Genomic DNA, 25,853 nt, shown 5'->3' with positions numbered 1-25,853 from the left:
CTGTGTGGTGAGTCTGTGTGTCTCTGTTTGGTGAGTCTGTGAGTCTCTGTGTGGTGAGTCTGTGGGTTTCTGTGTGATAAGTCTATTGGTCTCTGTGTGGTGAGTCTATGGGTTTCTGTGTGATGAGTCTGTGGGTCTCTGTGTGTGAGTCTGTGCGAGTCTGTGGGTCTCTGTGTGGTGAGTCTATGGGTCTCTGTGTGGTGAGTCTGTGGGTCTCTGTGTGTGAGTCTGTGGGTCTCTGTGTGATAAGTCTGTGCGTGAGTCTGTGGGTCTCTGTGTGTGAGTCTGTGGGTCTCTGTGTGTGAGTCTGTGGGTCTCTGTGTGTGAGTCTGTGGGTCTCTGTGTGTGAGTCTGTGGGTCTCTGTGTGTGAGTCTGTGGGTCTCTGTGTGGTGAGTCTGTGGGTCTCTGTGTGTGAGTCTGTGGGTCTCTGTGTGTGAGTCTGTGGGTCTCTGTGTGTGAGTCTGTGGGTCTCTGTGTGTGAGTCTGTGGGTCTCTGTGTGGTGAGTCTGTGGGTCTCTGTGTGGTGAGTCTGTGGGTCTCTGTGTGGTGAGTCTGTGGGTCTCTGTGTGGTGAGTCTGTGGGTCTTTGTGTGCGAGTCTGTGGGTCTCTGTGTGGTGAGTCTGTGGGTCTCTGTGTGGTGAGTCTGTGGGTCTCTGTGTGGTGGGTCTCTTTGTGGTGAGTCTGTGGGTCTCTGTGTGCGAGTCTGTAGGTATCTGTGTGGTGAGTCTGTGGGTCTCTGTGTGGTGAGTCTGTGGGGCTCTGTGTGTGAGTCTGTGGGTCTCTGTGTGTGAGTCTGTGGGTCTCTGTGTGTGAGTCTGTGGGTCTCTGTGTGTGAGTCTGTGGGTCTCTGTGTGGTGAGTCTGTGTGTCTCTGTTTGGTGAGTCTGTGGGTCTCTGTGTGTGAGTCTGTGGGTCTCTGTGTGGTGAGTCTGTGGGTCTCTGTGTGTGAGTCTGTGGGTCTCTGTGTGTGAGTCTGTGGGTCTCTGTGTGTGAGTCTGTGGGTCTCTGTGTGTGAGTCTGTGGGTCTCTGTGTGGTGAGTCTGTGGGTCTCTGTGTGGTGAGTCTGTGGGTCTCTATGTGGTGAGTCTGTGGGTCTCTGTGTGGTGAGTCTGTGGGTCTTTGTGTGCGAGTCTGTGGGTCTCTGTGTGGTGAGTCTGTGGGTCTCTGTGTGGTGAGTCTGTGGGTCTCTGTGTGGTGGGTCTCTGTGTGGTGAGTCTGTGGGTCTCTGTGTGCGAGTCTGTAGGTATCTGTGTGGTGAGTCTGTGGGTCTCTGTGTGGTGAGTCTGTGGGGCTCTGTGTGTGAGTCTGTGGGTCTCTGTGTGTGAGTCTGTGGGTCTCTGTGTGTGAGTCTGTGGGTCTCTGTGTGTGAGTCTGTGGGTCTCTGTGTGGTGAGTCTGTGTGTCTCTGTTTGGTGAGTCTGTGGGTCTCTGTGTGGTGAGTCTGTGGGTCTCTGTGTGATAAGTCTATTGGTCTCTGTGTGGTGAGTCTGTGGGTCTCTGTGTGGTGAGTCTGTGGGTCTCTGTGTGGTGAGTCTGTGGGTCTCTGTGTGCGAGTCTGTGGGTATCTGTGTGGTGAGTCTGTGGGTCTCTGTGTGGTGAGTCTGTGGGTATCTGTGTGGTGAGTCTGTGGGTCTCTGTGTGGTGAGTCTGTGGGTCTCTGTGTGTGAGTCTGTGCGTCTCTGTGTGTGAGTCTGTGTGTCTCTGTTTGGTGAGTCTGTGGGTCTCTGTGTGGTGAGTCTGTGGGTCTCTGTGTGATAAGTCTATTGGTCTCTGTGTGGTGAGTCTGTGGGTCTCTGTGTGTGAGTCTGTGGGTCTCTGTGTGTGAGTCTGTGGGTCTCTGTGTGTGAGTCTGTGGGTCTCTGTGTGTGAGTCTGTGGGTCTCTGTGTGGTGAGTCTGTGGGTCTCTGTGTGGTGAGTCTGTGGGTCTCTGTGTGGTGAGTCTGTGGGTCTCTGTGTGGTGAGTCTGTGGGTCTTTGTGTGCGAGTCTGTGGGTCTCTGTGTGGTGAGTCTGTGGGTCTCTGTGTGGTGAGTCTGTGGGTCTCTGTGTGGTGGGTCTCTTTGTGGTGAGTCTGTGGGTCTCTGTGTGCGAGTCTGTAGGTATCTGTGTGGTGAGTCTGTGGGTCTCTGTGTGGTGAGTCTGTGGGGCTCTGTGTGTGAGTCTGTGGGTCTCTGTGTGTGAGTCTGTGGGTCTCTGTGTGTGAGTCTGTGGGTCTCTGTGTGTGAGTCTGTGGGTCTCTGTGTGGTGAGTCTGTGTGTCTCTGTTTGGTGAGTCTGTGGGTCTCTGTGTGTGAGTCTGTGGGTCTCTGTGTGGTGAGTCTGTGGGTCTCTGTGTGTGAGTCTGTGGGTCTCTGTGTGTGAGTCTGTGGGTCTCTGTGTGTGAGTCTGTGGGTCTCTGTGTGTGAGTCTGTGGGTCTCTGTGTGGTGAGTCTGTGGGTCTCTGTGTGGTGAGTCTGTGGGTCTCTATGTGGTGAGTCTGTGGGTCTCTGTGTGGTGAGTCTGTGGGTCTTTGTGTGCGAGTCTGTGGGTCTCTGTGTGGTGAGTCTGTGGGTCTCTGTGTGGTGAGTCTGTGGGTCTCTGTGTGGTGGGTCTCTGTGTGGTGAGTCTGTGGGTCTCTGTGTGCGAGTCTGTAGGTATCTGTGTGGTGAGTCTGTGGGTCTCTGTGTGGTGAGTCTGTGGGGCTCTGTGTGTGAGTCTGTGGGTCTCTGTGTGTGAGTCTGTGGGTCTCTGTGTGTGAGTCTGTGGGTCTCTGTGTGTGAGTCTGTGGGTCTCTGTGTGGTGAGTCTGTGTGTCTCTGTTTGGTGAGTCTGTGGGTCTCTGTGTGGTGAGTCTGTGGGTCTCTGTGTGATAAGTCTATTGGTCTCTGTGTGGTGAGTCTGTGGGTCTCTGTGTGGTGAGTCTGTGGGTCTCTGTGTGGTGAGTCTGTGGGTCTCTGTGTGCGAGTCTGTGGGTATCTGTGTGGTGAGTCTGTGGGTCTCTGTGTGGTGAGTCTGTGGGTATCTGTGTGGTGAGTCTGTGGGTCTCTGTGTGGTGAGTCTGTGGGTCTCTGTGTGTGAGTCTGTGCGTCTCTGTGTGTGAGTCTGTGGGTCTCTGTGTGTGAGTCTGTGGGTCTCTGTGTGTGAGTCTGTGGGTCTCTGTGTGTGACTCTGTGGGTCTCTGTGTGGTGAGTCTGTGTGTCTCTGTTTGGTGAGTCTGTGAGTCTCTGTGTGGTGAGTCTGTGGGTTTCTGTGTGATAAGTCTATTGGTCTCTGTGTGGTGAGTCTGTGGGTCTCTGTGTGGTGAGTCTGTGGGTCTCTGTGTGGTGAGTCTGTGTGTCTCTGTTTGGTGAGTCTGTGAGTCTCTGTGTGGTGAGTCTGTGGGTTTCTGTGTGATAAGTCTATTGGTCTCTGTGTGGTGAGTCTATGGGTTTCTGTGTGATGAGTCTGTGGGTCTCTGTGTGTGAGTCTGTGCGAGTCTGTGGGTCTCTGTGTGGTGAGTCTATGGGTCTCTGTGTGGTGAGTCTGTGGGTCTCTGTGTGTGAGTCTGTGGGTCTCTGTGTGATAAGTCTGTGCGTGAGTCTGTGGGTCTCTGTGTGTGAGTCTGTGGGTCTCTGTGTGTGAGTCTGTGGGTCTCTGTGTGTGAGTCTGTGGGTCTCTGTGTGTGAGTCTGTGGGTCTCTGTGTGTGAGTCTGTGGGTCTCTGTGTGGTGAGTCTGTGGGTCTCTGTGTGTGAGTCTGTGGGTCTCTGTGTGTGAGTCTGTGGGTCTCTGTGTGTGAGTCTGTGGGTCTCTGTGTGTGAGTCTGTGGGTCTCTGTGTGGTGAGTCTGTGGGTCTCTGTGTGGTGAGTCTGTGGGTCTCTGTGTGGTGAGTCTGTGGGTCTCTGTGTGGTGAGTCTGTGGGTCTTTGTGTGCGAGTCTGTGGGTCTCTGTGTGGTGAGTCTGTGGGTCTCTGTGTGGTGAGTCTGTGGGTCTCTGTGTGGTGGGTCTCTGTGTGGTGAGTCTGTGGGTCTCTGTGTGCGAGTCTGTAGGTATCTGTGTGGTGAGTCTGTGGGTCTCTGTGTGGTGAGTCTGTGGGGCTCTGTGTGTGAGTCTGTGTGTCTCTGTTTGGTGAGTCTGTGAGTCTCTGTGTGGTGAGTCTGTGGGTTTCTGTGTGATAAGTCTATTGGTCTCTGTGTGGTGAGTCTATGGGTTTCTGTGTGATGAGTCTGTGGGTCTCTGTGTGTGAGTCTGTGCGAGTCTGTGGGTCTCTGTGTGGTGAGTCTATGAGTCTCTGTGTGGTGAGTCTGTGGGTCTCTGTGTGTGAGTCTGTGGGTCTCTGTGTGATAAGTCTGTGCGTGAGTCTGTGGGTCTCTGTGTGTGAGTCTGTGGGTCTCTGTGTGTGAGTCTGTGGGTCTCTGTGTGTGAGTCTGTGGGTCTCTGTGTGTGAGTCTGTGGGTCTCTGTGTGTGAGTCTGTGGGTCTCTGTGTGGTGAGTCTGTGGGTCTCTGTGTGTGAGTCTGTGGGTCTCTGTGTGTGAGTCTGTGGGTCTCTGTGTGTGAGTCTGTGGGTCTCTGTGTGTGAGTCTGTGGGTCTCTGTGTGGTGAGTCTGTGGGTCTCTGTGTGGTGAGTCTGTGGGTCTCTGTGTGGTGAGTCTGTGGGTCTCTGTGTGGTGAGTCTGTGGGTCTTTGTGTGCGAGTCTGTGGGTCTCTGTGTGGTGAGTCTGTGGGTCTCTGTGTGGTGAGTCTGTGGGTCTCTGTGTGGTGGGTCTCTGTGTGGTGAGTCTGTGGGTCTCTGTGTGCGAGTCTGTAGGTATCTGTGTGGTGAGTCTGTGGGTCTCTGTGTGGTGAGTCTGTGGGGCTCTGTGTGTGAGTCTGTGGGTCTCTGTGTGTGAGTCTGTGGGTCTCTGTGTGTGAGTCTGTGGGTCTCTGTGTGTGAGTCTGTGGGTCTCTGTGTGGTGAGTCTGTGTGTCTCTGTTTGGTGAGTCTGTGGGTCTCTGTGTGGTGAGTCTGTGGGTCTCTGTGTGATAAGTCTATTGGTCTCTGTGTGGTGAGTCTGTGGGTCTCTGTGTGGTGAGTCTGTGGGTCTCTGTGTGGTGAGTCTGTGGGTCTCTGTGTGCGAGTCTGTGGGTATCTGTGTGGTGAGTCTGTGGGTCTCTGTGTGGTGAGTCTGTGGGTATCTGTGTGGTGAGTCTGTGGGTCTCTGTGTGATGAGTCTGTGGGTCTCTGTGTGTGAGTCTGTGCGTCTCTGTGTGTGAGTCTGTGGGTCTCTGTGTGTGAGTCTGTGGGTCTCTGTGTGTGAGTCTGTGGGTCTCTGTGTGTGAGTCTGTGGGTCTCTGTGTGGTGAGTCTGTGTGTCTCTGTTTGGTGAGTCTGTGAGTCTCTGTGTGGTGAGTCTGTGGGTTTCTGTGTGATAAGTCTATTGGTCTCTGTGTGGTGAGTCTGTGGGTCTCTGTGTGGTGAGTCTGTGGGTCTCTGTGTGGTGAGTCTGTGTGTCTCTGTTTGGTGAGTCTCTGAGTCTCTGTGTGGTGAGTCTGTGGGTTTCTGTGTGATAAGTCTATTGGTCTCTGTGTGGTGAGTCTATGGGTTTCTGTGTGATGAGTCTGTGGGTCTCTGTGTGTGAGTCTGTGCGAGTCTGTAGGTCTCTGTGTGGTGAGTCTATGGGTCTCTGTGTGGTGAGTCTGTGGGTCTCTGTGTGTGAGTCTGTGGGTCTCTGTGTGATAAGTCTGTGCGTGAGTCTGTGGGTCTCTGTGTGTGAGTCTGTGGGTCTCTGTGTGTGAGTCTGTGGGTCTCTGTGTGTGAGTCTGTGGGTCTCTGTGTGTGAGTCTGTGGGTCTCTGTGTGTGAGTCTGTGGGTCTCTGTGTGGTGAGTCTGTGGGTCTCTGTGTGTGAGTCTGTGGGTCTCTGTGTGTGAGTCTGTGGGTCTCTGTGTGTGAGTCTGTGGGTCTCTGTGTGTGAGTCTGTGGGTCTCTGTGTGGTGAGTCTGTGGGTCTCTGTGTGGTGAGTCTGTGGGTCTCTGTGTGGTGAGTCTGTGGGTCTCTGTGTGGTGAGTCTGTGGGTCTTTGTGTGCGAGTCTGTGGGTCTCTGTGTGGTGAGTCTGTGGGTCTCTGTGTGGTGAGTCTGTGGGTCTCTGCGTGGTGGGTCTCTTTGTGGTGAGTCTGTGGGTCTCTGTGTGCGAGTCTGTAGGTATCTGTGTGGTGAGTCTGTGGGTCTCTGTGTGGTGAGTCTGTGGGGCTCTGTGTGTGAGTCTGTGGGTCTCTGTGTGTGAGTCTGTGGGTCTCTGTGTGTGAGTCTGTGGGTCTCTGTGTGTGAGTCTGTGGGTCTCTGTGTGGTGAGTCTGTGTGTCTCTGTTTGGTGAGTCTGTGGGTCTCTGTGTGTGAGTCTGTGGGTCTCTGTGTGGTGAGTCTGTGGGTCTCTGTGTGTGAGTCTGTGGGTCTCTGTGTGTGAGTCTGTGGGTCTCTGTGTGTGAGTCTGTGGGTCTCTGTGTGTGAGTCTGTGGGTCTCTGTGTGTGAGTCTGTGGGTCTCTGTGTGGTGAGTCTGTGGGTCTCTGTGTGTGAGTCTGTGGGTCTCTGTGTGTGAGTCTGTGGGTCTCTGTGTGTGAGTCTGTGGGTCTCTGTGTGTGAGTCTGTGGGTCTCTGTGTGGTGAGTCTGTGGGTCTCTGTGTGGTGAGTCTGTGGGTCTCTGTGTGGTGAGTCTGTGGGTCTCTGTGTGGTGAGTCTGTGGGTCTTTGTGTGCGAGTCTGTGGGTCTCTGTGTGGTGAGTCTGTGGGTCTCTGTGTGGTGAGTCTGTGGGTCTCTGTGTGGTGGGTCTCTGTGTGGTGAGTCTGTGGGTCTCTGTGTGCGAGTCTGTAGGTATCTGTGTGGTGAGTCTGTGGGTCTCTGTGTGGTGAGTCTGTGGGGCTCTGTGTGTGAGTCTGTGTGTCTCTGTTTGGTGAGTCTGTGAGTCTCTGTGTGGTGAGTCTGTGGGTTTCTGTGTGATAAGTCTATTGGTCTCTGTGTGGTGAGTCTATGGGTTTCTGTGTGATGAGTCTGTGGGTCTCTGTGTGTGAGTCTGTGCGAGTCTGTGGGTCTCTGTGTGGTGAGTCTATGAGTCTCTGTGTGGTGAGTCTGTGGGTCTCTGTGTGTGAGTCTGTGGGTCTCTGTGTGATAAGTCTGTGCGTGAGTCTGTGGGTCTCTGTGTGTGAGTCTGTGGGTCTCTGTGTGTGAGTCTGTGGGTCTCTGTGTGTGAGTCTGTGGGTCTCTGTGTGTGAGTCTGTGGGTCTCTGTGTGTGAGTCTGTGGGTCTCTGTGTGGTGAGTCTGTGGGTCTCTGTGTGTGAGTCTGTGGGTCTCTGTGTGTGAGTCTGTGGGTCTCTGTGTGTGAGTCTGTGGGTCTCTGTGTGTGAGTCTGTGGGTCTCTGTGTGGTGAGTCTGTGGGTCTCTGTGTGGTGAGTCTGTGGGTCTCTGTGTGGTGAGTCTGTGGGTCTCTGTGTGGTGAGTCTGTGGGTCTTTGTGTGCGAGTCTGTGGGTCTCTGTGTGGTGAGTCTGTGGGTCTCTGTGTGGTGAGTCTGTGGGTCTCTGTGTGGTGGGTCTCTGTGTGGTGAGTCTGTGGGTCTCTGTGTGCGAGTCTGTAGGTATCTGTGTGGTGAGTCTGTGGGTCTCTGTGTGGTGAGTCTGTGGGGCTCTGTGTGTGAGTCTGTGGGTCTCTGTGTGTGAGTCTGTGGGTCTCTGTGTGTGAGTCTGTGGGTCTCTGTGTGTGAGTCTGTGGGTCTCTGTGTGGTGAGTCTGTGTGTCTCTGTTTGGTGAGTCTGTGGGTCTCTGTGTGGTGAGTCTGTGGGTCTCTGTGTGATAAGTCTATTGGTCTCTGTGTGGTGAGTCTGTGGGTCTCTGTGTGGTGAGTCTGTGGGTCTCTGTGTGGTGAGTCTGTGGGTCTCTGTGTGCGAGTCTGTGGGTATCTGTGTGGTGAGTCTGTGGGTCTCTGTGTGGTGAGTCTGTGGGTATCTGTGTGGTGAGTCTGTGGGTCTCTGTGTGATGAGTCTGTGGGTCTCTGTGTGTGAGTCTGTGCGTCTCTGTGTGTGAGTCTGTGGGTCTCTGTGTGTGAGTCTGTGGGTCTCTGTGTGTGAGTCTGTGGGTCTCTGTGTGTGAGTCTGTGGGTCTCTGTGTGGTGAGTCTGTGTGTCTCTGTTTGGTGAGTCTGTGAGTCTCTGTGTGGTGAGTCTGTGGGTTTCTGTGTGATAAGTCTATTGGTCTCTGTGTGGTGAGTCTGTGGGTCTCTGTGTGGTGAGTCTGTGGGTCTCTGTGTGGTGAGTCTGTGTGTCTCTGTTTGGTGAGTCTCTGAGTCTCTGTGTGGTGAGTCTGTGGGTTTCTGTGTGATAAGTCTATTGGTCTCTGTGTGGTGAGTCTATGGGTTTCTGTGTGATGAGTCTGTGGGTCTCTGTGTGTGAGTCTGTGCGAGTCTGTAGGTCTCTGTGTGGTGAGTCTATGGGTCTCTGTGTGGTGAGTCTGTGGGTCTCTGTGTGTGAGTCTGTGGGTCTCTGTGTGATAAGTCTGTGCGTGAGTCTGTGGGTCTCTGTGTGTGAGTCTGTGGGTCTCTGTGTGTGAGTCTGTGGGTCTCTGTGTGTGAGTCTGTGGGTCTCTGTGTGTGAGTCTGTGGGTCTCTGTGTGTGAGTCTGTGGGTCTCTGTGTGGTGAGTCTGTGGGTCTCTGTGTGTGAGTCTGTGGGTCTCTGTGTGTGAGTCTGTGGGTCTCTGTGTGTGAGTCTGTGGGTCTCTGTGTGTGAGTCTGTGGGTCTCTGTGTGGTGAGTCTGTGGGTCTCTGTGTGGTGAGTCTGTGGGTCTCTGTGTGGTGAGTCTGTGGGTCTCTGTGTGGTGAGTCTGTGGGTCTTTGTGTGCGAGTCTGTGGGTCTCTGTGTGGTGAGTCTGTGGGTCTCTGTGTGGTGAGTCTGTGGGTCTCTGCGTGGTGGGTCTCTTTGTGGTGAGTCTGTGGGTCTCTGTGTGCGAGTCTGTAGGTATCTGTGTGGTGAGTCTGTGGGTCTCTGTGTGGTGAGTCTGTGGGGCTCTGTGTGTGAGTCTGTGGGTCTCTGTGTGTGAGTCTGTGGGTCTCTGTGTGTGAGTCTGTGGGTCTCTGTGTGTGAGTCTGTGGGTCTCTGTGTGGTGAGTCTGTGTGTCTCTGTTTGGTGAGTCTGTGGGTCTCTGTGTGTGAGTCTGTGGGTCTCTGTGTGGTGAGTCTGTGGGTCTCTGTGTGTGAGTCTGTGGGTCTCTGTGTGTGAGTCTGTGGGTCTCTGTGTGTGAGTCTGTGGGTCTCTGTGTGTGAGTCTGTGGGTCTCTGTGTGGTGAGTCTGTGGGTCTCTGTGTGGTGAGTCTGTGGGTCTCTGTGTGGTGAGTCTGTGGGTCTCTGTGTGGTGAGTCTGTGGGTCTCTGTGTGGTGGGTCTCTGTGTGGTGAGTCTGTGGGTCTCTGTGTGCGAGTCTGTAGGTATCTGTGTGGTGAGTCTGTGGGTCTCTGTGTGGTGAGTCTGTGGGGCTCTGTGTGTGAGTCTGTGGGTCTCTGTGTGTGAGTCTGTGGGTCTCTGTGTGTGAGTCTGTGGGTCTCTGTGTGTGAGTCTGTGGGTCTCTGTGTGGTGAGTCTGTGTGTCTCTGTTTGGTGAGTCTGTGGGTCTCTGTGTGGTGAGTCTGTGGGTCTCTGTGTGATAAGTCTATTGGTCTCTGTGTGGTGAGTCTGTGGGTCTCTGTGTGGTGAGTCTGTGGGTCTCTGTGTGGTGAGTCTGTGGGTCTCTGTGTGCGAGTCTGTGGGTATCTGTGTGGTGAGTCTGTGGGTCTCTGTGTGGTGAGTCTGTGGGTATCTGTGTGGTGAGTCTGTGGGTCTCTGTGTGGTGAGTCTGTGGGTCTCTGTGTGTGAGTCTGTGCGTCTCTGTGTGTGAGTCTGTGGGTCTCTGTGTGTGAGTCTGTGGGTCTCTGTGTGTGAGTCTGTGGGTCTCTGTGTGTGAGTCTGTGGGTCTCTGTGTGGTGAGTCTGTGTGTCTCTGTTTGGTGAGTCTGTGAGTCTCTGTGTGGTGAGTCTGTGGGTTTCTGTGTGATAAGTCTATTGGTCTCTGTGTGGTGAGTCTGTGGGTCTCTGTGTGGTGAGTCTGTGGGTCTCTGTGTGGTGAGTCTGTGTGTCTCTGTTTGGTGAGTCTGTGAGTCTCTGTGTGGTGAGTCTGTGGGTTTCTGTGTGATAAGTCTATTGGTCTCTGTGTGGTGAGTCTATGGGTTTCTGTGTGATGAGTCTGTGGGTCTCTGTGTGTGAGTCTGTGCGAGTCTGTGGGTCTCTGTGTGGTGAGTCTATGGGTCTCTGTGTGGTGAGTCTGTGGGTCTCTGTGTGTGAGTCTGTGGGTCTCTGTGTGATAAGTCTGTGCGTGAGTCTGTGGGTCTCTGTGTGTGAGTCTGTGGGTCTCTGTGTGTGAGTCTGTGGGTCTCTGTGTGTGAGTCTGTGGGTCTCTGTGTGTGAGTCTGTGGGTCTCTGTGTGTGAGTCTGTGGGTCTCTGTGTGGTGAGTCTGTGGGTCTCTGTGTGTGAGTCTGTGGGTCTCTGTGTGTGAGTCTGTGGGTCTCTGTGTGTGAGTCTGTGGGTCTCTGTGTGTGAGTCTGTGGGTCTCTGTGTGGTGAGTCTGTGAGTCTCTGTGTGGTGAGTCTGTGGGTCTCTGTGTGGTGAGTCTGTGGGTCTCTGTGTGGTGAGTCTGTGGGTCTTTGTGTGCGAGTCTGTGGGTCTCTGTGTGGTGAGTCTGTGGGTCTCTGTGTGGTGAGTCTGTGGGTCTCTGTGTGGTGGGTCTCTGTGTGGTGAGTCTGTGGGTCTCTGTGTGCGAGTCTGTAGGTATCTGTGTGGTGAGTCTGTGGGTCTCTGTGTGGTGAGTCTGTGGGGCTCTGTGTGTGAGTCTGTGGGTCTCTGTGTGTGAGTCTGTGGGTCTCTGTGTGTGAGTCTGTGGGTCTCTGTGTGTGAGTCTGTGGGTCTCTGTGTGGTGAGTCTGTGTGTCTCTGTTTGGTGAGTCTGTGGGTCTCTGTGTGGTGAGTCTGTGGGTCTCTGTGTGATAAGTCTATTGGTCTCTGTGTGGTGAGTCTGTGGGTCTCTGTGTGGTGAGTCTGTGGGTCTCTGTGTGGTGAGTCTGTGGGTCTCTGTGTGCGAGTCTGTGGGTATCTGTGTGGTGAGTCTGTGGGTCTCTGTGTGGTGAGTCTGTGGGTCTCTGTGTGCGAGTCTGTGGGTCTCTGTGTGGTGAGTCTGTGGGTCTCTGTGTGGTGAGTCTGTGCGTCTCTGTGTGGTGAGTCTGTGGGTCTCTGTGTGGTGAGTCTGTGGGTCTCTGTGTGGTGAGGCTTTGGGTCTCTGTGTGGCGAGTCTGTGGGTCTCTGTGTGGTGAGTCTGTGGGTCTCTGTGTGGTGAGTCTGTGGGTCTCTGTGTGGTGAGTCTGTGGGTCTCTGTGTGGTGGGTCTCTGTGTGGTGAGTCTGTGGGTCTCTGTGTGCGAGTCTGTAGGTATCTGTGTGGTGAGTCTGTGGGTCTCTGTGTGATGAGTCTGTGGGGCTCTGTGTGTGAGTCTGTGGGTCTCTGTGTGTGAGTCTGTGGGTCTCTGTGTGTGAGTCTGTGGGTCTCTGTGTGTGAGTCTGTGGGTCTCTGTGTGGTGAGTCTGTGTGTCTCTGTTTGGTGAGTCTGTGGGTCTCTGTGTGTGAGTCTGTGGGTCTCTGTGTGGTGAGTCTGTGGGTCTCTGTGTGTGAGTCTGTGGGTCTCTGTGTGTGAGTCTGTGGGTCTCTGTGTGTGAGTCTGTGGGTCTCTGTGTGTGAGTCTGTGGGTCTCTGTGTGGTGAGTCTGTGGGTCTCTGTGTGGTGAGTCTGTGGGTCTCTGTGTGGTGAGTCTGTGGGTCTCTGTGTGGTGAGTCTGTGGGTCTTTGTGTGCGAGTCTGTGGGTCTCTGTGTGGTGAGTCTGTGGGTCTCTGTGTGGTGAGTCTGTGGGTCTCTGTGTGGTGGGTCTCTGTGTGGTGAGTCTGTGGGTCTCTGTGTGCGAGTCTGTAGGTATCTGTGTGGTGAGTCTGTGGGTCTCTGTGTGGTGAGTCTGTGGGGCTCTGTGTGTGAGTCTGTGGGTCTCTGTGTGTGAGTCTGTGGGTCTCTGTGTGTGAGTCTGTGGGTCTCTGTGTGTGAGTCTGTGGGTCTCTGTGTGGTGAGTCTGTGTGTCTCTGTTTGGTGAGTCTGTGGGTCTCTGTGTGGTGAGTCTGTGGGTCTCTGTGTGATAAGTCTATTGGTCTCTTTGTGGTGAGTCTGTGGGTCTCTGTGTGGTGAGTCTGTGGGTCTCTGTGTGGTGAGTCTGTGGGTCTCTGTGTGCGAGTCTGTGGGTATCTGTGTGGTGAGTCTGTGGGTCTCTGTGTGGTGAGTCTGTGGGTATCTGTGTGGTGAGTCTGTGGGTCTCTGTGTGGTGAGTCTGTGGGTCTCTGTGTGTGAGTCTGTGCGTCTCTGTGTGTGAGTCTGTGGGTCTCTGTGTGTGAGTCTGTGGGTCTCTGTGTGTGAGTCTGTGGGTCTCTGTGTGTGAGTCTGTGGGTCTCTGTGTGGTGAGTCTGTGTGTCTCTGTTTGGTGAGTCTGTGAGTCTCTGTGTGGTGAGTCTGTGGGTTTCTGTGTGATAAGTCTATTGGTCTCTGTGTGGTGAGTCTGTGGGTCTCTGTGTGGTGAGTCTGTGGGTCTCTGTGTGGTGAGTCTGTGGGTCTCTGTGTGCGAGTCTGTGGGTATCTGTGTGGTGAGTCTGTGGGTCTCTGTGTGGTGAGTCTGTGGGTCTCTGTGTGCGAGTCTGTGGGTCTCTGTGTGGTGAGTCTGTGGGTCTCTGTGTGGTGAGTCTGTGCGTCTCTGTGTGGTGAGTCTGTGGGTCTCTGTGTGGTGAGTCTGTGGGTCTCTGTGTGGTGAGGCTTTGGGTCTCTGTGTGGCGAGTCTGTGGGTCTCTGTGTGGTGAGTCTGTGGGTCTCTGTGTGGTGAGTCTGTGGGTCTCTGTGTGGTGAGTCTGTGGGTCTCTGTGTGGTGGGTCTCTGTGTGGTGAGTCTGTGGGTCTCTGTGTGCGAGTCTGTAGGTATCTGTGTGGTGAGTCTGTGGGTCTCTGTGTGGTGAGTCTGTGGGGCTCTGTGTGTGAGTCTGTGGGTCTCTGTGTGGTGAGTCTGTGGGTCTCTGTGTGTGAGTCTGTGGGTCTCTGTGTGTGAGTCTGTGGGTCTCTGTGTGTGAGTCTGTGGGTCTCTGTGTGTGAGTCTGTGGGTCTCTGTGTGGTGAGTCTGTGGGTCTCTGTGTGGTGAGTCTGTGGGTCTCTGTGTGGTGAGTCTGTGGGTCTCTGTGTGGTGAGTCTGTGGGTCTTTGTGTGCGAGTCTGTGGGTCTCTGTGTGGTGAGTCTGTGGGTCTCTGTGTGGTGAGTCTGTGGGTCTCTGTGTGGTGGGTCTCTGTGTGGTGAGTCTGTGGGTCTCTGTGTGCGAGTCTGTAGGTATCTGTGTGGTGAGTCTGTGGGTCTCTGTGTGGTGAGTCTGTGGGGCTCTGTGTGTGAGTCTGTGGGTCTCTGTGTGTGAGTCTGTGGGTCTCTGTGTGTGAGTCTGTGGGTCTCTGTGTGTGAGTCTGTGGGTCTCTGTGTGGTGAGTCTGTGTGTCTCTGTTTGGTGAGTCTGTGGGTCTCTGTGTGGTGAGTCTGTGGGTCTCTGTGTGATAAGTCTATTGGTCTCTGTGTGGTGAGTCTGTGGGTCTCTGTGTGGTGAGTCTGTGGGTCTCTGTGTGGTGAGTCTGTGGGTCTCTGTGTGCGAGTCTGTGGGTATCTGTGTGGTGAGTCTGTGGGTCTCTGTGTGGTGAGTCTGTGGGTATCTGTGTGGTGAGTCTGTGGGTCTCTGTGTGGTGAGTCTGTGGGTCTCTGTGTGTGAGTCTGTGCGTCTCTGTGTGTGAGTCTGTGGGTCTCTGTGTGTGAGTCTGTGGGTCTCTGTGTGTGAGTCTGTGGGTCTCTGTGTGTGAGTCTGTGGGTCTCTGTGTGGTGAGTCTGTGTGTCTCTGTTTGGTGAGTCTGTGAGTCTCTGTGTGGTGAGTCTGTGGGTTTCTGTGTGATAAGTCTATTGGTCTCTGTGTGGTGAGTCTGTGGGTCTCTGTGTGGTGAGTCTGTGGGTCTCTGTGTGGTGAGTCTGTGTGTCTCTGTTTGGTGAGTCTGTGAGTCTCTGTGTGGTGAGTCTGTGGGTTTCTGTGTGATAAGTCTATTGGTCTCTGTGTGGTGAGTCTATGGGTTTCTGTGTGATGAGTCTGTGGGTCTCTGTGTGTGAGTCTGTGCGAGTCTGTGGGTCTCTGTGTGGTGAGTCTATGGGTCTCTGTGTGGTGAGTCTGTGGGTCTCTGTGTGTGAGTCTGTGGGTCTCTGTGTGATAAGTCTGTGCGTGAGTCTGTGGGTCTCTGTGTGTGAGTCTGTGGGTCTCTGTGTGTGAGTCTGTGGGTCTCTGTGTGTGAGTCTGTGGGTCTCTGTGTGTGAGTCTGTGGGTCTCTGTGTGTGAGTCTGTGGGTCTCTGTGTGTGAGTCTGTGGGTCTCTGTGTGGTGAGTCTGTGGGTCTCTGTGTGTGAGTCTGTGGGTCTCTGTGTGTGAGTCTGTGGGTCTCTGTGTGTGAGTCTGTGGGTCTCTGTGTGTGAGTCTGTGGGTCTCTGTGTGGTGAGTCTGTGAGTCTCTGTGTGGTGAGTCTGTGGGTCTCTGTGTGGTGAGTCTGTGGGTCTCTGTGTGGTGAGTCTGTGGGTCTTTGTGTGCGAGTCTGTGGGTCTCTGTGTGGTGAGTCTGTGGGTCTCTGTGTGGTGAGTCTGTGGGTCTCTGTGTGGTGGGTCTCTGTGTGGTGAGTCTGTGGGTCTCTGTGTGCGAGTCTGTAGGTATCTGTGTGGTGAGTCTGTGGGTCTCTGTGTGGTGAGTCTGTGGGGCTCTGTGTGTGAGTCTGTGGGTCTCTGTGTGTGAGTCTGTGGGTCTCTGTGTGTGAGTCTGTGGGTCTCTGTGTGTGAGTCTGTGGGTCTCTGTGTGGTGAGTCTGTGTGTCTCTGTTTGGTGAGTCTGTGGGTCTCTGTGTGGTGAGTCTGTGGGTCTCTGTGTGATAAGTCTATTGGTCTCTGTGTGGTGAGTCTGTGGGTCTCTGTGTGGTGAGTCTGTGGGTCTCTGTGTGGTGAGTCTGTGGGTCTCTGTGTGCGAGTCTGTGGGTATCTGTGTGGTGAGTCTGTGGGTCTCTGTGTGGTGAGTCTGTGGGTCTCTGTGTGCGAGTCTGTGGGTCTCTGTGTGGTGAGTCTGTGGGTCTCTGTGTGGTGAGTCTGTGCGTCTCTGTGTGGTGAGTCTGTGGGTCTCTGTGTGGTGAGTCTGTGGGTCTCTGTGTGGTGAGGCTTTGGGTCTCTGTGTGGCGAGTCTGTGGGTCTCTGTGTGGTGAGTCTGTGGGTCTCTGTGTGGTGAGTCTGTGGGTCTCTGTGTGGTGAGTCTGTGGGTCTCTGTGTGGTGGGTCTCTGTGTGGTGAGTCTGTGGGTCTCTGTGTGCGAGTCTGTAGGTATCTGTGTGGTGAGTCTGTGGGTCTCTGTGTGATGAGTCTGTGGGGCTCTGTGTGTGAGTCTGTGGGTCTCTGTGTGTGAGTCTGTGGGTCTCTGTGTGTGAGTCTGTGGGTCTCTGTGTGTGAGTCTGTGGGTCTCTGTGTGGTGAGTCTGTGTGTCTCTGTTTGGTGAGTCTGTGGGTCTCTGTGTGTGAGTCTGTGGGTCTCTGTGTGGTGAGTCTGTGGGTCTCTGTGTGTGAGTCTGTGGGTCTCTGTGTGTGAGTCTGTGGGTCTCTGTGTGTGAGTCTGTGGGTCTCTGTGTGTGAGTCTGTGGGTCTCTGTGTGGTGAGTCTGTGGGTCTCTGTGTGGTGAGTCTGTGGGTCTCTGTGTGGTGAGTCTGTGGGTCTCTGTGTGGTGAGTCTGTGGGTCTTTGTGTGCGAGTCTGTGGGTCTCTGTGTGGTGAGTCTGTGGGTCTCTGTGTGGTGAGTCTGTGGGTCTCTGTGTGGTGGGTCTCTGTGTGGTGAGTCTGTGGGTCTCTGTGTGCGAGTCTGTAGGTATCTGTGTGGTGAGTCTGTGGGTCTCTGTGTGGTGAGTCTGTGGGGCTCTGTGTGTGAGTCTGTGGGTCTCTGTGTGTGAGTCTGTGGGTCTCTGTGTGTGAGTCTGTGGGTCTCTGTGTGTGAGTCTGTGGGTCTCTGTGTGGTGAGTCTGTGTGTCTCTGTTTGGTGAGTCTGTGGGTCTCTGTGTGGTGAGTCTGTGGGTCTCTGTGTGATAAGTCTATTGGTCTCTTTGTGGTGAGTCTGTGGGTCTCTGTGTGGTGAGTCTGTGGGTCTCTGTGTGGTGAGTCTGTGGGTCTCTGTGTGCGAGTCTGTGGGTATCTGTGTGGTGAGTCTGTGGGTCTCTGTGTGGTGAGTCTGTGGGTATCTGTGTGGTGAGTCTGTGGGTCTCTGTGTGGTGAGTCTGTGGGTCTCTGTGTGTGAGTCTGTGCGTCTCTGTGTGTGAGTCTGTGGGTCTCTGTGTGTGAGTCTGTGGGTCTCTGTGTGTGAGTCTGTGGGTCTCTGTGTGTGAGTCTGTGGGTCTCTGTGTGGTGAGTCTGTGTGTCTCTGTTTGGTGAGTCTGTGAGTCTCTGTGTGGTGAGTCTGTGGGTTTCTGTGTGATAAGTCTATTGGTCTCTGTGTGGTGAGTCTGTGGGTCTCTGTGTGGTGAGTCTGTGGGTCTCTGTGTGGTGAGTCTGTGGGTCTCTGTGTGCGAGTCTGTGGGTATCTGTGTGGTGAGTCTGTGGGTCTCTGTGTGGTGAGTCTGTGGGTCTCTGTGTGCGAGTCTGTGGGTCTCTGTGTGGTGAGTCTGTGGGTCTCTGTGTGGTGAGTCTGTGCGTCTCTGTGTGGTGAGTCTGTGGGTCTCTGTGTGGTGAGTCTGTGGGTCTCTGTGTGGTGAGGCTTTGGGTCTCTGTGTGGCGAGTCTGTGGGTCTCTGTGTGGTGAGTCTGTGGGTCTCTGTGTGGTGAGTCTGTGGGTCTCTGTGTGGTGAGTCTGTGGGTCTCTGTGTGGTGGGTCTCTGTGTGGTGAGTCTGTGGGTCTCTGTGTGCGAGTCTGTAGGTATCTGTGTGGTGAGTCTGTGGGTCTCTGTGTGGTGAGTCTGTGGGGCTCTGTGTGTGAGTCTGTGGGTCTCTGTGTGTGAGTCTGTGGGTCTCTGTGTGTGAGTCTGTGGGTCTCTGTGTGTGAGTCTGTGGGTCTCTGTGTGGTGAGTCTGTGTGTCTCTGTTTGGTGAGTCTGTGGGTCTCTGTGTGTGAGTCTGTGGATCTCTGTGTGGTGAGTCTGTGGGTCTCTGTGTGTGAGTCTGTGGGTCTCTGTGTGTGAGTCTGTGGGTCTCTGTGTGTGAGTCTGTGGGTCTCTGTGTGTGAGTCTGTGGGTCTCTGTGTGGTGAGTCTGTGGGTCTCTGTGTGGTGAGTCTGTGGGTCTTTGTGTGCGAGTCTGTGGGTCTCTGTGTGGTGAGTCTGTGGGTCTCTGTGTGGTGAGTCTGTGGGTCTCTGTGTGGTGAGTCTGTGGGTCTCTGTGTGGTGAGTCTGTGGGTCTTTGTGTGTGAGTCTGTGGGTCTCTGTGTGGTGAGTCTGTGGGTCTCTGTGTGGTGAGTCTGTGGGTCTCTGTGTGGTGGGTCTCTGTGTGGTGAGTCTGTGGGTCTCTGTGTGCGAGTCGGTAGGTATCTGTGTGGTGAGTCTGTGGGTCTCTGTGTGGTGAGTCTGTGGGGCTCTGTGTGTGAGTCTGTGGGTCTCTGTGTGTGAGTCTGTGGGTCTCTGTGTGTGAGTCTGTGGGTCTCTGTGTGTGAGTCTGTGGGTCTCTGTGTGGTGAGTCTGTGTGTCTCTGTTTGGTGAGTCTGTGGGTCTCTGTGTGGTGAGTCTGTGGGTCTCTGTGTGATAAGTCTATTGGTCTCTGTGTGGTGAGTCTGTGGGTCTCTGTGTGGTGAGTCTGTGGGTCTCTGTGTGGTGAGTCTGTGGGTCTCTGTGTGCGAGTCTGTGGGTATCTGTGTGGTGAGTCTGTGGGTCTCTGTGTGGTGAGTCTGTGGGTATCTGTGTGGTGAGTCTGTGGGTCTCTGTGTGGTGAGTCTGTGGGTCTCTGTGTGTGAAGTCTGTGCGTCTCTGTGTGTGAGTCTGTGGGTCTCTGTGTGTGAGTCTGTGGGTCTCTGTGTGTGAGTCTGTGGGTCTCTGTGTGTGAGTCTGTGGGTCTCTGTGTGGTGAGTCTGTGTGTCTCTGTTTGGTGAGTCTGTGAGTCTCTGTGTGGTGAGTCTGTGGGTTTCTGTGTGATAAGTCTATTGGTCTCTGTGTGGTGAGTCTGTGGGTCTCTGTGTGGTGAGTCTGTGGGTCTCTGTGTGGTGAGTCTGTGTGTCTCTGTTTGGTGAGTCTGTGAGTCTCTGTGTGGTGAGTCTGTGGGTTTCTGTGTGATAAGTCTATTGGTCTCTGTGTGGTGAGTCTATGGGTTTCTGTGTGATGAGTCTGTGGGTCTCTGTGTGTGAGTCTGTGCGAGTCTGTGGGTCTCTGTGTGGTGAGTCTATGGGTCTCTGTGTGGTGAGTCTGTGGGTCTCTGTGTGTGAGTCTGTGGGTCTCTGTGTGATAAGTCTGTGCGTGAGTCTGTGGGTCTCTGTGTGTGAGTCTGTGGGTCTCTGTGTGTGAGTCTGTGGGTCTCTGTGTGTGAGTCTGTGGGTCTCTGTGTGTGAGTCTGTGGGTCTCTGTGTGTGAGTCTGTGGGTCTCTGTGTGGTGAGTCTGTGGGTCTCTGTGTGTGAGTCTGTGGGTCTCTGTGTGTGAGTCTGTGGGTCTCTGTGTGTGAGTCTGTGGGTCTCTGTGTGTGAGTCTGTGGGTCTCTGTGTGGTGAGTCTGTGGGTCTCTGCGTGGTGAGTCTGTGGGTCTCTGTGTGGTGAGTCTGTGGGTCTCTGTGTGGTGAGTCTGTGGGTCTTTGTGTGCGAGTCTGTGGGTCTCTGTGTGGTGAGTCTGTGGGTCTCTGTGTGGTGAGTCTGTGGGTCTCTGTGTGGTGGGTCTCTGTGTGGTGAGTCTGTGGGTCTCTGTGTGCGAGTCTGTAGGTATCTGTGTGGTGAGTCTGTGGGTCTCTGTGTGGTGAGTCTGTGGGGCTCTGTGTGTGAGTCTGTGGGTCTCTGTGTGTGAGTCTGTGGGTCTCTGTGTGTGAGTCTGTGGGTCTCTGTGTGTGAGTCTGTGGGTCTCTGTGTGGTGAGTCTGTGTGTCTCTGTTTGGTGAGTCTGTGGGTCTCTGTGTGGTGAGTCTGTGGGTCTCTGTGTGATAAGTCTATTGGTCTCTGTGTGGTGAGTCTGTGGGTCTCTGTGTGGTGACTCTGTGGGTCTCTGTGTGGTGAGTCTGTGGGTCTCTGTGTGCGAGTCTGTGGGTATCTGTGTGGTGAGTCTGTGGGTCTCTGTGTGGTGAGTCTGTGGGTCTCTGTGTGCGAGTCTGTGGGTCTCTGTGTGGTGAGTCTGTGGGTCTCTGTGTGGTGAGTCTGTGCGTCTCTGTGTGGTGAGTCTGTGGGTCTCTGTGTGGTGAGTCTGTGGGTCTCTGTGTGGTGAGGCTTTGGATCTCTGTGTGGCGAGTCTGTGGGTCTCTGTGTGGTGAGTCTGTGGGTCTCTGTGTGAGTCTGTGGGTCTCTGTGTGCGAGTCTGTGTGAGTCTGTGTGGTGAATCTGTGCGAGTCTGTGGGTCTCTGTGTGTGAGTCTTTGGGTCTCTGTGTGGTGAGTCTATGGGTTTCTGTGTGATGAGTCTGTGGGTCTCTGTGTGTGAGTCTGTGCGAGTCTGTGGGTCTCTGTGTGGTGAGTCTATGGGTCTCTGTGTGGTGAGTCTGTGGGTCTCTGTGTGTGAGTCTGTGGGTCTCTGTGTGATAAGTCTGTGCGTGAGTCTGTGGGTCTCTGTGTGTGAGTCTGTGGGTCTCTGTGTGTGAGTCTGTGTGTCTCTGTGTGTGAGTCTGTGTGAGCCTGTGGGTCTCTGTGTGTGAGTCTGTGGGTCTCTGTGGGTCTCTGTGTGTGAGTCTGTGTGTGAGTCTGTGGGTCTCTGTGTGAGTCTGTGGTCTCTATGTGAGTCTATGGGTCTCTGTGTGATGAGTCTACGGGTCTCTATGTGAGTCTATGGGTCTCTGTGTGAGTCTATGGGTCTCTGTGTGAGACACAGCTCTCTGGAGTGGTGAGCGGTCGAGCGGAGTGGTGAGTGGTCGGGTGAGTGTTTGAGTGAATGGTGAGCGGTCGGGTGAGTGTTTGGGTGAGTGGTGAGCGGTCGGGTGAGTGGTTGGGTGAGTGGTGAGCAGTAGAGCAGAGTGGTGAGTGTTTGGGGGATTGGCGAGCGGTCGGGTGAGTGTTTGGGTGAGTGGTGAGCGGTCGGGTGAGTGTTTGGGTGAGTGGTAGAGCCGAGTGCTGAGTGGTCGGGTGAGTGGTGAGCGGTAGAGCAGAGTGGTGAGTGTTTGGGTGAGTGGTGAGCGGTCGGGTGAGTGTTTTTTGGTGAGTGGTGAGCGTTCGAGCGGAGTGGTGAGGTGGAGTGGTGAGCGGTCGGGTGAGTGTTTGGGTGAGTGGTGAGCGTTCGAGCGGAGTGGCGAGCGGTCGGGTGAGTGTTTGGGTGAGTGGTGAGCGGTAGAGCAGAGTGGTGAGTGTTTGGGTGAGTGGTGAGCGGTCGGGTGAGTGGTTGGGTGAGTGGTGAGCAGTAGAGCAGAGTGGTGAGTGTTTGGGTGAGTGGTGAGCGGTCGGGTGAGTGGTCGGGTGAGTGGTGAGCGGTACAGCAGAGTGGTGAGTGTTTGGGTGAGTGGTGAGCGGTCGGGTGAGTGGTCGGGTGAGTGGTGAGCGGTACAGCAGAGTGGTGAGTGTTTGGGTGAGTGGTGAGCGGTCGGGTGAGTGGTCGGGTGAGTGGTGAGCGGTACAGCAGAGTGGTGAGTGTTTGGGTGAGTGGTGAGCGTTCGAGCGGAGTGGTGAGGTGGAGTGGTGAGCGGCGGGTGGTTCCTCACCGTCTTCCTCAGCAGTCGATACCTGATGATCTTCATCATCGTCTGTATGAATTGTAAACACACACACAGACACAGACAAAGGTCCCCCGTGTAGCCTCTAACAGTCTGTAGGGGCAAGTGCGGTTAGCGAGTAGCAGCAGCGCCTGTGAAGGCTACCGGCACTGTGAGCACACACAGAGGGGGTGGGTGGCCAGCACCACGCCCGGCCGCCTTTGTCTCCCCCAGTAACGATGTTTTACTACACACACACAGCACCGGGTGACTCATTTGAGGCTGAGTCGACCTAGGGGAGGCCGAGGACTGGTTCAGATAATCTGTCACTCGTGGTGGTGGTGATGACGACGGTGATGATTATGATGACGATGACGACGATGACGACGATGGTGACGACGGTGATGACGGTGATGACGGTGATGATGGTGACGATGACGGTGATGACGATGGTGACGATGATGGTGGTGACGATGATGATGACGATGATGGTGATGACGACGGTGACGATGATGGTGATGACGACGATGGTGACGATGGTGACGACGATGATGGTGACGACGATGGTGATGACGATGATGACGATGGTGATGGTGACGATGGTGATGATGGTGACGACGATGATGACGATGGTGATGACGACGATGGTGACGACGATGGTGACGATGACGATGGTGATGGTGACGATGGTGATGACGACGGTGACGATGGTGATGACGATGGTGATGACGATGGTGATGACGATGGTGATGGTGATGACGATGGTGACAATGGTGATGATGGTGATGACGATGGTGATGACGATGGTGATGACGATGGTGATGACGATGATGACGACGATGGTGATGACGATGGTGATGACGATGGTGACGACGGTGATGATGATGGTGACGATGACGGTGACAATGGTGATGATGGTGATGACGATGGTGATGACGACGGTGATGACGACGGTGACGACGACGACGATGACGGTGACGATGGTGACGACGACGATGACGATGAAGATGGTGGTGACGGTGACGATGTCGACGATGACGACGACATTGACGGCGACGACGGCATTGACGGCGGCGGCTCCTCCGGCAACCCCCTCACTCACCCGCACGAACCCCATGCGCCCGACGGCCTCCTTGTGCGCGTGGTCCACCTGGCACACGAGCGCGTTGCAGAGGTGCACGGCGATCCGCTGCACCGAGTCCTGCGTGGGCTGCTGCAAGATGGCGAGCAGCAGGCGCGTGGCGCGCCCGTACGCAAACTCCAGCTCCTCGGGCACGCCAAAGTTACACAGCGTGAGGCAGCAGTTGCGCTGCACCTGCACGCGGGGAGGTGGTGGAGGTGGTGGAGGTGGTGGTGGTGGTGGTCACAGTGGCAATGGTGATAACCCACGCGCACGCACCACGCACACACACACACACCACACGCACACACACCGCACGCACACACACACAACACACACAACACACGCACACACACCACACACACACCACGCACACACCGCACACACACCACACACACACACCGCACACCACGCACACACACACCGCACGCACGCCGCACGCACGCACCACACACACACACCACACACACCACACACCGCACACACGCACCACACACACCACACACACACCACACATACCACACACACACCACACACACACCACACACACACCACACACACCACACACACACACACACCACGCACACACACACACCGCACACACCGCACACACACACACCGCACGCACACACACACACACACACACCGCACACACACACACACACACACCGCACGCACACACACACACACACACACCGCACGCACGCGCGCACACACTACACACGCACCACGCACACCACACACACCACACGCACACCACACACAACACACACACACCACACACACACAGCACACACACACCACAACACACCACACACACACCACACACACACCACACACACACCACACATACACACACCACACACACCACACTACACACACACACACCACACACACCACACACACTACACACACACACAGTAATACTCACGGTAACCTCCTGGTAGGCCTCCATGCCGTTGAGCACCACAGAGAGGACTTGCCGCCGAAGGGCCTCCGAGTGCTCGGCGCGATACTCACTGCCCGTCAGGTAGAAGAGAGCAGCACTCCCCGTCACCTGCACGTGGCGGTTGTAGCGGTGGCGACGGAGGGCGCACACCACCAGCTAGGGGGTGGGTGGCAGGGTGGGTGGGTGGCAGGGTGGGTGGGTGGCAGGGTGGGTGGGTGAGTGGGTGGCAGGGTGGGTGGCAGGGTGGGTGGGAGGGTGAGTGAGCGGGCGGCCAAGCGGGATAGTGAGCGGGCGGGCGGGCGAGCGAGCGGGCAAGTGAACGGGCGAGCGAGTGAGCGAGTGAGCGAGTGAGTGAGCGAGTTAGCGGGTGAGCGGGTGAGCGTGTGAGCGAGCGAGTGAGTGAGTGAGCGAGTTAGCGGGTGAGCGTGTGAGCGAGCGAGTGAGTGAGTGAGCGGGTGAGCGGGTGAGCGGGTGAGTGAGCGAGTGAGCGAGTGAGCGAGCGAGTGAGTGAGCGAGTGAGTGAGTGAGTGAGCAAGTGAGTGAGTGAGCGAGCGAGTGAGCGAGCGAGTGAGCGGGCGAGTGAGCGAGTGAGTGAGTGAGTGAGCTAGCGGGTGAGCGTGTGAGTGAGTGAGTGAGCGAGTTAGCGGGTGAGCGGGTGAGCGAGTGAGTGAGTGAGCGAGTTAGCGGGTGAGCGGGTGAGCGTGTGAGCGAGCGAGTGAGTGAGCGAGCGAGCGAGCGAGTGAGCGAGTGAGCAGGCGAGTGAGTGAGTGAGTGAGCGAGTGAGTGAGTGAGTGAGTGAGCGAGTGAGCGAGTGAGTGAGCGATTGAGTGAATGAGTGAGTGAGCGTGTGAGTGAGCGTGTGAGTGAGCGAGTGAGCGAGCGAGTGAGCTAGCGTGTGAGCGAGTGAGTGAGCATGTGAGTGAGCGAGTGAGTGAGCGAGTGAGTGTGTGAGTGAGCGAGTGAGTGAATGAGTGAGCTAGTGGGTGAGTGTGTGAGCGAGCGAGTGAGCTAGCGAGTGAGTGAGCGAGTGAGTGAATGAGTGCGCTAGTGGGTGAGTGAGCGTGTGAGCGAGCGTGTGAGTGAGCGAGTGAGTGAGCGAGTGAGCTAGCGGGTGAGCGTGTGAGCGAGCGAGTGAGTGAATGAGTGAGTGAGCGAGTGAGTGAGCGAGTGAGCGAGTGAGCGTGTGAGTGAGCGAGTGAGCTAGCGTGTGAGTGAGCGAGTGAGTGAGCGAGTGAGCTAGCGGGTGAGTGTGTGAGTGAGCGAGTGAGTGAGTGAGTGAGCGAGTGAGTGAGCGAGTGAGTGAGCGAGTGAGCGAGTGAGTGTGTGAGCGAGTGAGCGTGTGAGTGAGCGAGTGAGTGAGTGAGTGAGCGTGTGAGTGAGCGAGTGAGCGAGTGAGTGAGCGTGTGAGTGAGCAAGTGAGCGGGTGAGTGAGCGAGTGAGTGAGCGAGTGAGTGAGTGAGCGTGTGAGTGAGCGAGTGAGTGAGCGAGTGAGTGAGCGAGTGAGCTAGCGTGTGAGTGAGCGAGTGAGCGTGTGAGTGAGCGTGTGAGCGAGCGTGTGAGCGAGCGTGTGAGTGAGCGAGTGAGTGAGCGTGTGAGCGAGCGTGTGAGCGAGCGAGTGAGTGAGCGAGTGAGTGAGCGTGTGAGCGAGTGAATGAGTGAGCGAGTGAGTGAGCGTGTGAGCGAGCGTGTGAGCGAGCGTGTGAGTGGGCGAGTGAGCGAGCGTGTGAGTGAGCGAGTGAGTGAGCGAGTGAGTGAGCGAGTGAGCGAGCGAGCGAGTGAGTGAGTGAGCGAGTGAGCGTGTGAGCGAGCGTGTGAGTGAGCGAGTGAGCGAGCGTGTGAGTGAGCGAGTGAGTGAGCGAGTGAGCTAGCGTGTGAGTGAGTGAGTGAGCGTGTGAGCGAGCGAGTGAGTGAGCGAGTGAGTGAGTGAGTGAGCGAGTGAGCGAGCGAGTGAGTGAGTGAGCGAGTGAGTGAGTGAGCGAGTGAGCTAGCGTGTGAGTGAGCGAGTGAGCGAGCGTGTGAGCGAGTGAGTGAGCGAGTGAGCTAGCGGGTGAGTGAGTGAGCGAGTGAGTGAGCGAGTGAGCGAGCGAGTGAGTGAGCGAGCGAGTGAGTGAGCGAGTGAGTTAGCGGGTGAGTGTGTGAGTGAGCGAGGGAGCTAGCGAGTGAGCGAGTGAGTGAGTGAGTGTGTGAGTGAGCTAGCGAGTGAGCGAGTGAGTGAGTGAGTGAGCGAGTGAGTGAGCGAGTGAGCGAGTGAGTGAGCGAGTGAGCTAGCGGGTGAGTGAGTGAGCGAGTGAGTGAGCGAGTGAGCGAGCGAGTGAGTGAGCGAGCGAGTGAGTGAGCGAGTGAGTTAGCGGGTGAGTGTGTGAGTGAGCGAGTGAGCTAGCGAGTGAGCGAGTGAGTGAGTGAGTGTGTGAGTGAGCTAGCGAGTGAGTGAGTGAGTGAGTGAGCGAGTGAGTGAGCGAGTGAGCTAGCGTGTGAGTGAATGAGTGAGCTAGTGGGTGAGTGAGCGAGTGAGTGAGCGAGTGAGCGAGCGAGTGAGCGAGCGAGTGAGTGAGTGAGTGAGCGAGTGAGTGAGTGAGCGAGTGAGTGAGTGAGCGAGTGAGTGAGTGAGTGAGTGAGCGAGTGAGTGAGCGAGTGAGCTAGCGTGTGAGTGAGCGAGTGAGCGAGTGAGCGAGCGAGTGAGCGAGTGAGCGAGTGAGCGAGTGAGCGAGTGAGCGAGCGAGTGAGCGAGTGAGCGAGTGAGTGAGTGAGCGAGTGAGTGAGCGAGTGAGCGAGTGAGCGAGTGAGTGAGTGAGCGAGTGAGCGAGTGAGTGAGCGAGTGAGTGAGCTAGCGTGTGAGTGAGTGAGTGAGCGAGTGAGTGAGCGAGCGAGTGAGCGAGTGAGCTAGCGTGTGAGTGAGCGAGTGAGCGAGTGAGTGA

The 25,853-nt window shown here is 55.5% G+C and overlaps 1 protein-coding gene across 2 annotated transcripts in view; it reads right to left on the bottom strand.

Moving 5' to 3' along the window:
• Window positions 1–25,853, bottom strand: part of ZER1 (zyg-11 related cell cycle regulator) — an 82,871-nt gene that overhangs the window by 24,084 nt on the left and 32,934 nt on the right. For both annotated transcript variants that reach the window (XM_076064893.1, XM_076064894.1), the window contains exons 9-11: window positions 22,921–23,094; window positions 21,972–22,184; window positions 20,879–20,920 (exon numbers count right to left, since the gene is read on the bottom strand). In XM_076064893.1, coding sequence (XP_075921008.1) covers window positions 20,879–20,920; window positions 21,972–22,184; window positions 22,921–23,094 — 429 coding nt within the window. The remainder of the gene's footprint in view (window positions 1–20,878; window positions 20,921–21,971; window positions 22,185–22,920; window positions 23,095–25,853) is intronic.

The sequence above is a fragment of the Petromyzon marinus genome, unplaced genomic scaffold (assembly GCF_048934315.1).
Source record: "Petromyzon marinus isolate PM22_M1 ecotype Great Lakes invasive population unplaced genomic scaffold, UKy_Petmar_22M1.pri1.0 PM_Scaffold_87, whole genome shotgun sequence".
In the NCBI taxonomy this organism is placed as follows: domain Eukaryota; kingdom Metazoa; phylum Chordata; class Hyperoartia; order Petromyzontiformes; family Petromyzontidae; genus Petromyzon; species Petromyzon marinus.
The sequence above is the reverse complement of the archived record's forward strand: the minus strand, read 5'-3'. Positions and strand labels throughout refer to the sequence as shown.